At 37.8% G+C, this 14,088-nt stretch overlaps 1 protein-coding gene and 1 pseudogene across 4 annotated transcripts in view; one reads left to right on the top strand and one right to left on the bottom strand.

Moving 5' to 3' along the window:
* Window positions 1-14,088, bottom strand: part of elmod1 (ELMO/CED-12 domain containing 1) — a 48,100-nt gene that overhangs the window by 23,945 nt on the left and 10,067 nt on the right. For all 4 annotated transcript variants that reach the window (XM_073043632.1, XM_073043633.1, XM_073043634.1 and 1 more), the window contains exons 4-5: window positions 5,436-5,533; window positions 1,951-2,080 (exon numbers count right to left, since the gene is read on the bottom strand). In XM_073043632.1, coding sequence (XP_072899733.1) covers window positions 1,951-2,080; window positions 5,436-5,533 — 228 coding nt within the window. The remainder of the gene's footprint in view (window positions 1-1,950; window positions 2,081-5,435; window positions 5,534-14,088) is intronic.
* LOC140725859 (myosin heavy chain, non-muscle-like) lies at window positions 8,849-9,575 on the top strand (annotated as a pseudogene).

Raw genomic sequence — 14,088 nt, 5'->3', positions numbered from 1 at the left:
AAACTATAATGGTTAAATAATCAAGTTGGTTTGAATTCAAATGCAATCTCCTATCATCAACATTTGCATGGAATAAATGTATACCATAGTTTTAAGCAAAGCAGGTCTGTACAATGCAGTTACTATAATTGATACTGACTCTTACAGTGCTGAAGGAGCAGGGAAATATGATAACATAGTGTAACAGGGAAACATTGAAATGGCAGGAATTCATATGTCCTAATAAATATAACAAAAAAAGCATAATTGTTAATATCTCCATGTCCAACCAGTTGCCACCCAAAGTGATGACTGAGTAGAAAAATGTCAGTGTAGAAGGCCATAGCTGAGAACCATTTGGGATTACCCTGACGTCAATGACAACATGCAGAGAAAATTGGAGGAAATTATTTTGTCATCAGCACGGTGATGATGATTGATAAGACAGGTTAAGCACCCATTATCTTTAACACTTGGAGCAGGAAGTGTTTTGGATTTTGTATTTTTTAATATTTGCATCTATGTAATTTAATATTTTGGGGATTGGACTCAAGTCTAAACACAAAGTCTACTTACATTACATATACAGCTTATACATATATCCTGAAGTTAGTTTTATATAATATTTTAAATAATTTTGTTAATGAAACAATGTGTACATTGAGTCATCAGAAAGTAAGCTATTACTACCTCGGCTGCCCAGGTAGACAGTCAGTGGCTGTTCGGCATTGCCATCATTCCTGACTCTGAATTATATGCTACCAGGAAGCAGTCTTTGTTTTACCCTTGTTACTCTCACTTATGTCCTGATGCAGTCATTCAGCGTGTTAGATTTTCATCAGCAAGAATCTTGGCAAACTCAATGAATTTCTCTGCTTCTTTGTGATCAGCACTTTATCACCACAAATCTTTAAAAATTTAATGCGTGACTTTTCTTAAATTTCTGCAACTACCCTACTGAATATTCACAATTACTTTCAATTTTCAGTTTGTTTCATGATCAGCATACCATTAAGAGGCATATGTTCACTCCATCACTGATGAATCCACTCTATCAATATACCAGGTGAGGTCTTCATTTCTCACTTTATGCAGTATTATTCTATTTTTCATTAACTTGTGTTCATTACATATGTGAGGTCACTGCTCAGAACTATCTGTGGTATGCAGAGAGCTGCACATCGCCTGGGAACCTTCCAACGCCTCTGGAATGATCCATTTGTGACGCCATGTCAGCGCTTAAAAAAAGGTCGGATTTCAAAGGCTTTCAGATTTTGAAATCTCAGTTAAGGGATGCTCAACTTGTATTTCATCAATTCCTGGATGAGGATTGACTGATTGATTGGTGGTGGCATAAGATTTGCTTGCAGAGCTTGGTGCTAATGCCACACCTCAAATAGTGCCATATAAGGGATTTACCTGGAGACACGAGAGATTACAGATGCTGGAATCTGGAAGAATAAGCAAACTGCTGGAGTAACTCAGTGGATCAGGCAGGATTTATGTAGGATTGTCAATGTTTCAGATAAAGGCCCTGCATCAACTCCTTTGCCCCCACAGTTGCTGCTTGCTCTGCTGAGTTCTTCCAGTAGTTTTTGCTAATGCATCAAGATATTCCTACCTCTCTTTAACTACCAAATTTCCTCAAGCTTTGGGAATCCTATCTAGATAGCAGTTTTTGCCATAACTAATACAATTTATTTTTCTTTTCACCACCCCTCCCCTCCCACTGTGCACTGCTGAAAGACACCTGGAAGTCAGTATTAATCAATGGTTAATAGAAATGTTTAAGTTTAGCATACATCTTAAGTTTAAATAGGAAAATAATTTATTTGAGAAATTAGCAAGGAAAATCTACTCAATGCCATAGGTTCAGTACACACTAATAATTTCAAATAGGTCATCTTCCATGATTACACTGGAATAGAAGATATAAACAGAATGTATTCTGTAGTCTGTCCATCTACTAACCTTCATTAACATTTCTTCATGATGTGGATTTTCTGAATCATATTGATCTTTGCGGAGTTTTTCCACTTCTGTAATCAATCTTGTATATCCTACAATCTGTAGGAGACAGGCCTGCAGAGAAATTCCAAACCTTGGCAGGAATGAAAAGCACATGTATTTTGAGAAACAGGTTATTATTCAAGTGCAATTTACCATTGTAAATTATTTTTTCTATATGAAATATATATTGCATATTGATACCAACATGATTTTGAAATTAGAAAGAAACCTAATTGCGTAGTCTTCTGCCTTCTCAATGCCCGTTACTGCCATTAATATAACATTGCAGAGAAGGTCATGCAATCAAAAATTTCAGAATCATAATTTGACCAATTCCTTTCTTCAGCCTGATGGAATGGGATGATGAGGGAAAGTGATTTGTTGAACTTGAGCACAAACTCTGCAACCTTGATTTCTTAAGGGGAGCAAAATTGCACACAATATCTGTCCTGACCACCAGTTTGTGATTTCTCTTGTTCAGAGCATAAATGCAGATGGAAAACCAGCAAAGGACAGCTAAGGCCAAATTGACGTTGAAAACTGTCGAGCTAGAATTACACGATTGTGTAATTTGCTGTTAGCGTGGAGTCCCTACAGTCTTTTTAAAAGGAAATTAAATAATTGTTCCCTAATCTGATAAATCATAAAGGGTTAAAGTTTCTTGGGTAATTTAACAAATATAAATATATAATGTATAAAAGCCAAGTATACCTCTGCTTTTGTGGTATAACAAAGCAATGAAGTAATCTTATTTCCCTTTTTCCTACTTTACCATATTCCTTCCTTCCCCACAATACATTCTTTCCTTTCTTGAGATAGATAGATAGATACTTTATTCATCCCCATGGGGAAATTTCACATTTCTTGCCATACTTTCCAATTTCTTACCTCCTATTCATTATCCTTTTCCCCATCTCCAATGTTATCTTTCTCTCCATTAACCCTATTTGATGATTCAAATTCAGAACTGGCCCTAAGTATTTGCATGCAGTGCCATGAGATTGACCAATGATAAGGTTGAGAAGTCTTATCTATTTAACAATGATTCTTACTTATTAAAACAAAATGAGGTCCCGTCTACCCACTCTGATCTTCCATAAATGCACAGCTCTTACTCTACCTCAATGCCACTTTCAATCAACCCACACTCCCGATTCCTTTAAATGGAAAATTCACTTGATATCTGCCAAAATTCAAACAATTTTGAGCCTCCATACAATCCAATTGTGCAGAGAATTCCAAGGGTCATAATCTACTAAGTAATGAAATTGCATTCATCTCAATCCTGAATGCCTGACCCAACACTTTGAAGCTCTGATCGCAGTTTCTATATACTGTACTGTATCTCGGCCAGGAGAAGCATCATCCAGGTGTCACATATTCTAATGACTTTTTCAATGTTTCAATAAGATCATCTATCAGTCTGCTAAACCCTGGAAAGTAACGGTTCAGTCTGCTATATCTGATGGCATTAATCTCTCTAATGTGCTTTAACATTGGAAAATTGTCTCATCCTTCATGAGAAGCATGAGAAACCATAACATCTTTCACCTTCCTTAGGTAACCAACTATATTCCAAAGTTGAGGTTGTTTTATTCATCAGCAATTTTCAAATTGTTTTATAATGCTGACTTCTGGCACAAGTGGCTTCAACATGAAATTGTCCTAGACACAGTCACTTTCATATTCTCTGTATGTATATAACCATATAACAATCACAGCACGGAAACAGGCCATTCCGGCCCTCCTAGTCCGTGCCGAACTCTTAATCTCACATAGTCCCACCTACCCGCACTCAGCCCATAACCCTCCACTCCTTTCCTATCCATATACCTATCCAATTTTACCTTAAATGACACAACTGAACTGGCCTCTACTACTTCTACAGGAAGCTCATTCCACACAGCTATCACTCTCTGAGTAAAGAAATACCCCCTCGTGTTTCCCTTAAACTTTTGCCCCCTAACTCTCAAATCATGTCCTCTCGTTTGAATCTCCCCTACTCTCAATGGAAACAGCCTATTCACGTCAACTCTATCTATCCCTCTCAACATTTTAAATACCTCGATCAAATCCCCCCTCAACCTTCTACGCTCCAATGAATAGAGACCTAACTTGTTCAACCTTTCTCTGTAACTTAAGTGCTGAAACCCTGGTAACATCCTAGTAAATCGTCTCTGCACTCTCTCTAATTTATTGATATCTTTCCTATAATTCGGTGACCAGAACTGTACACAATATTCCAAATTTGGCCTTACCAATGCCTTGTACAATTTTAACATTACATCCCAACTTCTGTACTCAATGCTCTGATTTATAAAGGCCAGCGTTCCAAAAGCCTTCTTCACCACCCTATCTACATGAGACTCCACCTTCAGGGAACTATGCACTGTTATTCCTAGATCTCTCTGTTCCACTGCATTCCTCAATGCCCTACCATTTACCCTGTATGTTCTATTTGGATTATTCCTGCCAAAATGTAGAACCTCACACTTCTCAGCATTAAACTCCATCTGCCAATGTTCAGCCCATTCTTCTAACCGGCATAAATCTCCCTGCAAGCTTTGAAAACCCACCTCATTATCCACAACACCTCCTACCTTAGTATCATCAGCATACTTACTAATCCAATTTACCACCCCATCATCCAGATCATTTATGTATATTACAAACAACATTGGGCCCAAAACAGATCCCTGAGGCACCCCGCTAGTCACCGGCCTCCATCCCGATAAACAATTATCCACCACTACTCTCTGGCATCTCCCATCTAGCCACTGTTGAATCCATTTTATTACTCCAACATTAATACCTAACGACTGAACCTTCTTAACTAACCTTCCATGTGGAACTTTGTCAAAGGCCTTGCTGAAGTCCATATAGACTACATCCACTGCCTTACCCTCGTCAACATTCCTCGTAACTACTTCAAAAAATTCAATAAGGTTTGTCAAACATGACCTTCCACGCACAAATCCATGCTGGCTACTCCTAATCAGATCCTGTCTATCCAGATAATTATAAATACTATCTCTAAGAATACTTTCCATTAATTTACCCACCACTGATGTCAAACTGACAGGTCTATAATTGCCAGGCTTACTTCTAGAACCCTTTTTAAACAATGGAACCACATGAGCAATACGCCAATCCTCCGGCACAATCCCTGTTTCTAATGACATCTGAAAGATCTCCGTCAGAGCTCCTGCTATCTCTACACAAACTTCCCTCAAGGTCCTGGGGAATATCCGGTCAGGACCCGGAGATTTATCCACTTTTAAATTTCTTAAAAGCGCCAGTACTTCCACCTCTTTAATTGTCATAGGTTCCATAACTTCCTTACTTGTATATGATACACTACCACATATCTAGTATTTACATTTCAGGTTACAGAAAATTTATCATATCTGATAAAAGTTCATAGAATAAGGTTAAAGTTTCATTACTGTGGATTGGTGTCAGGATTAATCTTTTTCAGCTGCATTATGTTATCAACAGTCTTTTCTATATCATCCATTTGGGCAATTACAGCTGACTGGAGTACCTGCAGACATAAAGAAAACAGACCAAAACAAATACAATTATAGATATTGCAAAACAATAGCAAAACAGCATCTACTTCAATAAAACTAAATTGAAGCAATCTGATTTCACCATGTTGTTATAAGCCTCTAAAAAGTAAATTGCAGAGACCTGTTTCTTTAATACATTGTTGATTTGAGATTACAAAAGAGAAAAAATGAAAGGCATTTCAAAATTAAGCTGACAGCTATTGAAATTTCTAGGTCATTTGAAAAACACGGAAATTTTAAATTAAAATACTGTTATTTATATCTTGTTTAATGCTAATCACATTATGCAATCTTCAAATTTTACAAATACATGGAGGATATTTACCTCTGAATTACTATTTTCTTTATAGTTATCATTCTCAAATTGTTTGTTTGAACAATTAAGTTTATGCAACTTTCATTCTCAGTGGGGGAGATCAATTAGAATGAGGCAATAAACTGGAGAGATATAAATAACTGGAATCATGGAAGGAGAAAAATAGTCCTGTGGTCTATGCTTAAAAATAGATAGATTCAACAGGGAAATTAAGTTAAATTTGAATAATATCATCAGCATGTATTAAAGGATTAACTCATTAATGGACTATTTCAGTTCAATTACACCACTGTGATCTACCAGACAATATAGAAAATCACCTGCTCATGTCCTGTTGATCAAATCAAATACAGTCTGGGTAGTTGCAGCTTAATCTGTCTAATGTAAAATGTGATAATATTTGTCATCAACCAAATCTAACCTAGAAATACAGCGCCTATAAAAAGTATTCACCTCCCCCAAACATTTTCACGTTTTATTGTTTTACAATATTGAATTGTAGTGCGCTTAATTTGGGTTTTTTTTACACTGATCAACAGAAAAAGACTTCTCTATCAAAGTAACAACAGATCTCTACAAAGTGATCAAATTACAAATATAAAACACAAAATAATTGATTGCTAAGTATTCAACCCCCTATAATATGACACACCAAATCATCACTGGTGCAGCCAACTGGTTTTAGAAGTCACATAACAGGAGACCCGTGTGCAGTCAATGTGTTTCAATTGATTTTAGTAAAAATACACCAGACCCTGGAAGGTCCAACTGCTGGTGAAACAGTATCCTAGCAAAATTACACCATGAAGACAAAAAAACACTCCAACCAACTCCACAAAAAAGTTACTGAAAGGCACAAGTCATGAAATAGATACAAGAATTATTCCAAGACCCTGAATATCCCTTGGAGTACAGTTAAGTCAATGATTAAAAAATGGAAAGAATATGGCACAGCTGTAAATCTGCCAAAAACAGGCTGCCCTCAAAAACTGAGTGACTGTGCAAGAAGGGGATTAGTGAGGGAGGCCACCAAGAAACCCATGACAACTCTGAAGGAGTTACAAGCTTCAGCGGCTGAGCTGGGAGAGACTGTGCATACAACAACTGTTGTCCAGGTGCTTCACCAGTCGCAGCTTTATGGGAGGATGGCAAAGAGAAAGCCATTGTTGGAAAAAAATTGCATGAAATCTCAGCTAGAGTTTCCCAGAAGGCATGTGGGAGACTCTGAAGTCAGCTGGAAGAATGTTTTATGGTCTGATGAAACCAAAATTGAGCCTTTGTAGCCTGTGCTATATTTGGTGTAAGCCGAACACTGCACGCCATCAAAAACACACCATCCCTACCGTGAAGCATGGTGGTGGTTCCTTCACTGCAGCAGGCCCTGAAAGGCTTGTGAAGGTAGAGGGTAAAATGAATGCAGCAAAATACAGGGAAATCCTGGAGGAAACCCTGATGCAGTCTGCAAGAGAACTGCAACTTGGGAGAAGAGTTCCTTTCCAGAAAGACAATAGCCCCAAGCATAAAGCCAAAGCTACATAGGAATGGCTTAAAAACAGCATAGTTAGTCAGAGTCCAGGCCTTAATCCAATTGAGAATTTGTGGCTGGAGTTGAAAAGAGCTGTTCACTCACGATCCCCATGCAATCTGAGAGCTTGAGCAATTTTCTAAAGAAGAATGGGGAAAATTGCAGTGTCCAGGTGAACAAAGCTGATGATCTATCCACACAAACTCAAGACTGTAATTGCTATCAAAGGTGCATCTACTAAATACTGACTTAAAGGGGGTGAGTAATTATGCAATCAATTATTTTGTGTTTAATAATTATAATACATTTAGACCAATTTGTAGAAATTTGTTTTCCCTTTGACACAGAGTGTATTTTCTGTTGATCAGTGTCAAAAAAAAGCCAAGTTAAATCCACTGTGATTCAATATTGTAAAACAATAAAACATGAGAATTCCCACGGGGGGGGGGGGGGGGGACGGCTTCTAGGCACTGTATATCACCAATGCTTGGGCCTAAATCTTGGCACACCCAAGCCAACAATGCTGTGTAAGGGTTTCTTTTCTCAGAGGAAAGCAAATATCTATAATCCACATACCCCTGATAATGGTGGAAGCAGATCATTAGATATTCTTAATGAGGAGATGAATAAATAGTTCAAGGATTGAGCAATTGCCACAGATGAGGAGTTGAGGTCAATACAGATGAATAAAATGTACCTACTTGACTGGGGTCTTTTTGTTTCTGGGTGGAAAACAGTGTATTGTGATTTTATTTGCTGTATTAATTGATGCAAAGGACGGATACAAGTACACTTTAATAGTTCGTATTTTGTTTTAAATGAAGTCTTTTTCCACATAATCTTTGGTGAATCTACATTACCTCAGGATGTCCTCCTGAACACCATATCTTACAAGATAGTTTTTGAAGTGTAATTATTATTTTGATGCAGCAAGCAACTAATTTCTATAATTAGCAAACTTCCTCAGATAGTAAAATGACCATTACCAAAAATCTCTATTTTTAAGTGATGCCAAGTATTAGTCAGGATACCTGTGATAAATTTGTTGTTCTTCAATGCAAGATCACAAGATATAAGTGCAGAATTAGGCCATTTAGCCCAGCCATTCATCACTGATTTTTTTTCTCAGACTCAGTCTCCTTAATTAGACTCTTAATTAGTCCCTTACTAATTAAGAAACTATCAATTTCTTCCTTAAATACCCCAGTAAATTAGCCTCTACAGCCTTCTGTAGCAAAGAAGTCCACAGATTCACCACCCTTTGGCTGAAAAAATTATTCTCATTTTAGTTTGGAAGGGACATCTTTTATTCAGAGGTCCTGCTCTTGGATCCTGTGCTGTATCAGATAAGTGCTGGGCAAAGAATGAACAAAGTAAGGAAAAGAGGAGACAACTGATTAAACAATTTTGTGAAATGGAGGCAGGGCTGGAAGATGAGTGAAAGCAATGGTCCTTGGCTGTAACTGCCAAGGAAAATTGGAGATTGATTTCAAGGATTTGGAGAGACAAATTGAAGCTTCAAATAAAGGCTGTGATAAAGCCATTAAGCAGCTCTGCAATCTGTAGACTCAATTGAAAGACTGGATAATGTTTAAAAGATGTGAACTGGATGATGCTTGTAGCTCTCAAGAGGAAATCCTGACCCAGTCCAAAGAAACTGGAGGTAGAAATGATTCAGTTACAGGAGGAGCTTGCTGCAGCTGAGTGTGCAAAATGTCAGATACAACAGGAAATAGATGAACTAGCTGGAGAGTTTGCAAGCAACAGTTCCAGAAAATCTTTGGCTCTGGATGAGAAAAGACACCTTGAAGCCAGGATTGCTCAGCTGGGAGAGGAGGTATAAGAAGAGCAAACAAATGCTGAAATGGCTAATGATAGATTCATGAAAGCCAATCTGCAGGTTGATCAAATAAATGCTGATCTTCCTGCTCAACACAGCAATGACCAGAAGGCAGAAAATGCTTGTCAGCAACTTGATTGTCAGAACAAGGTGTTGAATGTCAAGTTACAGGAGACAGAAAATGCTCTTAGATCCAAGTACATGGCAACCATTGTAGCACTGGAGGTGAAAGTCCCTCAGTCAAGGAACAATTTGATGCAGAAACAAGGGTTAGAGCTAATCCCCATATCCTGCTGGACATCTGAATTGTTTGGATATTTGAATTGTCTTTAAATTTTTAAAAATTTAATTGAGGATGAGAGATTGTTGAGTTCTGTTCAATTGCACTATGCATGTATTTAGTATGCACACACACTCTCTGTTATGCACATGTGTGTGTGGGTGGTGGAGAGAGGAATTGTGAGATGTAAAGGTAGTAGCCTGCTGGTATTGAAGGGAGATATAGAAAGTAAAGTTGTTTAAACAAAAGAAAGAGGTGTCCTTGTTGCTTGGGCATTAACACCTGGATCATTCTCATATAGCTTCTCTGGATGTTCTCCAAGGCCAATGCATCTTTCCTTTGATACATTACCCAAAACTGTTCATAACATTCCAAATGTGGGCTGACAAAAGCCTTACAAACCCTGGCTGTGCATCCTTCCTTTAATAATCTAGCCCTCCCAAAATGAATACTAATGTTTATTTGTGTTTTTTTACTACCAACTCAACCTGCAAATTAAGAGAATCCTGAATCAGATCATTAAAGTCCTTTTGCACCTCTAATTCTTGAATTATCTCCCCCATTTAACACTTCCTACCAAAGTGTATAATCTTACACTTCTGTATTCTATCAGCCACTCTTTGCCCAGTTCCCTAACCAATCCAAGCCTTTCTGCAGACCCCTTGCCTCTGCTACAGTATCTAACCCTTCACTTATCTTTGCATCATTTTCAGACTTCACCACAATGTCACCAGTTTCTTCATCCCAATCATTAATGTAGGAAGTGAAAAGTCTCAAAACTGACACCTACTGTCACTGGCAGCCATCCTTTATCCCCACTCTCTACCTTACACAAGTCAATCCTCTGTCTATGCTAGCCCCATAGGCTCTTATTTCACTTAGCAACCTTGTCTGTGACACCTTGTCAAAAGCCATCAGAAAATCCACTGACTCCTTTGCCTAACCTGTTTGTTACCTCTTCAAATAATTCTAACAGATTTGTCAGGCATGATCTCCCCTTAACAAAACCATTTTGTCATGTACTTCAACGTTTCACCCTTAATAATCTTACTTATCACTGAGGTAAGTAAGACCAGTCTATAGTTTCTGTCTAAGTAACACACACAAAATGCTGTTTGAACTCTGCAGGCCAGGCAGCATCATGGGGAAAAGAGTACAGTTGACGTTTTGAGTCAAGGCCCTTCATTTATCCAGCTGAAGGGTCTCGGCCTGAAATGTCAACTGTACTCTTTTCCATAGATGCTGCCTGACCTGCTGAGTTCAAATAGCATTAGCAGATTTTCTGCTATTTATAGTTTGTCTTTTGCCTCTTTCTCTCTCTTCTTAAACAGCAGCATTATATTTGTGATTTTTACAGTCCTCTAGAATCCTTGACTCCAGTGATTCTTGAAAAATCACTAGTAATGCCTTGACAAACCATTTAGCTACCTCCTTCAGTACTCTGATATAAAGTAATGCTAGAAGATCTTTCACATACACTGTAAGATGGCATGAGCTGTATTTTATATCATCATAAAGATGGCCTCCTCCAAGTGTAGTGTTCTAAGAATTGCACTGGAGTTTTATCCTAGATTTTTGAGCTGGTCTCTGGAGTAGAATTTGTACCCATAACCTTTTGACCCAGATTAAGAGTGCTTATAAGCGAGTCTCCTATAACACTAAATCAGACATTTTGATCTGAAACATTTATTTTATGTGCTCTACAAGAAAGTTTGCCTTGTACTTCCCGAATTGAATTTATTAATTTGCACAAATTTGGCCTTTTTTTTATACTTCATGTTCTATAAATTGTTTGGTTAAATATCCTGATTGAAAATAGAGTCTTCCAAAATCTTGCCACTTTGAGACCATAACTGCACAGAAAAATTTTGGAGTCCTTAACAAATAAGAATACATTTAATTACAGGGAAGCAATGAAGATTGTGCAGATCAATTTCTGTGATAAGAGGAGCGATCATTTTGGGAGAAATAAAGTGAAAAGGGATTGTATTTCTTGAACTTTTGAAGAATGAAATTGTTTGAATTTTTTTAAGAATAAGGCTGAGGATAAGGCATCCAAGATCATATTGAAGGATAAAGGATCAGTAATTTAACATTGATGAGGAAAATTTCTCCACATAGAAAATTGTGCTCAGATTATGGTAAGTCAGAGACTAGGAAGAAGATTGCAACATGGTGTCATGACCTTTTGCTCAATGTCAGCCAAACCAAAGAGCTGGTCTTTGGCTTCGTGAAGGTGGGGGTGGAGGGGAAGTGCTCATGCTCCTGTCTACATCAATGGTGTTGAGGTCGAGAGGGTGGAGATCTTCAAGTTTCTCGGGATGAAGAGTACCGATAGCCTCTCCTGGTCCAACCTATAGACACTATATCCAGGAAAGCTCACCAATGCCTCTACTTCCCCTGGGAGCTAAAGAAATTTGGTATGTCTCCATGCACAGTTACCAACTTTTATCAATGCACCATGAAAAGCATTGGAAAGCATCCTATCTGGATGCCTGATGACTTGGTATGGCAGTTTCTCTGCTTGTGAGTACACGGAACTGCAGAGATTGCAGACATAGCTGAGCATATCACAGAAACCAGCTTCCACACCATGTACTCTGTCTATACTTCTTGTTGCATTAGTAAAGCAGCCAGCATGATCAAAGATCCCACCTACCCTGGACATTCTCTCTTCTGCCAAATGGAAGAGGGTAGAAGAGAAAAAAAGCCTGAAAGCACATACCACCAGGCACAAGGACAGCTTCTACCCCACTCTTATTAGACTATTAAATTCAATAATTCCCTAGTACAATAAGATGGACTCTTCTCCTCGTGATCTACTTTGTTATGATTTTGCACTTTATTGTTTACTGGCACAGCACTTTCTCAGCAGCTGTTACACTTATTTTTGCATTTTTATTGTTTTACCTTGCCCTACCTTACTGCACTGTGTAATAAGCTGATCTATATAAATATTATGCAAGGCAAGCTCTTCACTATATCTAGGTACACATGACAATAATAAACCAATTTCAATTCTTTGGAATTTTGTACTCAGAGGGCTGTGGATGCTCAGACTAATGACTTCTGAAGTGTAATGCTTATTTTCACATTGGAGCCAATAAGACATGTACAGCCCTGATCTTATTGAATGAAACTATAGACTACCGGGATTAAATAAACTGCTCCTGTTTTTTTTTTAAAAAAATACCTGTAAAATTATATTTCCGCTTATAGGCATCAAAGTCTTGTTTCTAGAAGGAAACCTTTGTATATTACAAATAGAAAGGATCTGAGAAAATTTAGAAATTTAGCAGTAATTTTAACAAAGTCACAAATTTTAACAAAATTGGTTCAATGTGCAGAATTCAAGAAGAATTGCACATAAGAAAGCATTTCAGTTGAATATTGACACCACAGAAATTAAAGTTTAAATTGCATCATTCAATTCACAGACCTCCGTTGATACCCCTGCCCCCCCCCCCCCCACCCCATCCCTATCTATAATTTTAGTCTGGTTCTCTTTCTCTCTCTTTCCCCCCCCCCCCCCAGCCCTACCCTTCTTTCTCTTTTACTTCCCATAATTCTCCACCTTCCCCCTAGCCCATTTCCATTCAGCCTACCACTTCCCAGCTCTCTACTTCATCCCTCCCCCCACTTCTTATCCCCCCTTGACCATCCCATGTTACTTCACTCCTGATGAAGGGTTTCGGCCCGAAACGTCGTCACTACTTCCTCCCATAGATGCTGTCTGGCCTGCTGAGTTCTGCCAGCATTTTGTGTTATTACTTATTTCCAGCATCTGCAGATTCACTCATGTTGCCTTTAAATTGCATCATTCCAATTTAACGTGGTGACCAGATGGTAATGGATTGCAAAGATGCCATGGGGGAGGGGAATTTTAAATTAAAATTTCTGTGAGTGACCGAGAACCATTAAGTTTATAGGGACAAAAATTAATCTTTTTGTCCCCAAAATTAATCTTTTCCAATATTACACCATCTTCTGCATGCATCAGGGAAAAAGTAAAAAATAACAAAAGTACAGGACTCCAACATTTTTGCAAAGCTAATTTCTTTCTTGCATTTCTTTAACAATAATGACATCAGTTATTCCAATATTCTAAGATGCAGTTCCAAGTGTAACACTAACAAAATTGACTAAAGAGCATTTAAATAATCACATCGAACTGTTGTGTCAAATAATATTATACATTATTATAAAATAGTAGCACACCAATTTACAGAAAAATAAGAGGCAATGCTGGGTTTTAATTAAGGCAAGGTTAATTGAAATTGATGGTGATTTGGATAAAAACATGTCAATTTCTAGAAATAAACTATACTTGACTTTAGTTTTTTTTTTTAAAAAATGACAAAAACCAAACACAACTTTTAAAGCTTTAATATCACAAAATTAAGACCAGTTTTAACTTGGATCCAACTATACTGCAATGAAGCAAATATTGCTGCAACTTTAGAAGTGGTGTAAGCAAGCATCGGTGTTTATAAGGTCTATTCACATTCCTGTTGAAATGGGACAAAAAAATACACATTGATCTGCTCATAGGCATCATGTCAACAT

This window comes from Hemitrygon akajei, chromosome 4, assembly GCF_048418815.1.
Source record: "Hemitrygon akajei chromosome 4, sHemAka1.3, whole genome shotgun sequence".
Lineage (NCBI taxonomy): Eukaryota > Metazoa > Chordata > Chondrichthyes > Myliobatiformes > Dasyatidae > Hemitrygon > Hemitrygon akajei.
Note: the sequence above shows the minus strand (reverse complement) of the source record. Positions and strands in the feature narration are given on the sequence as shown.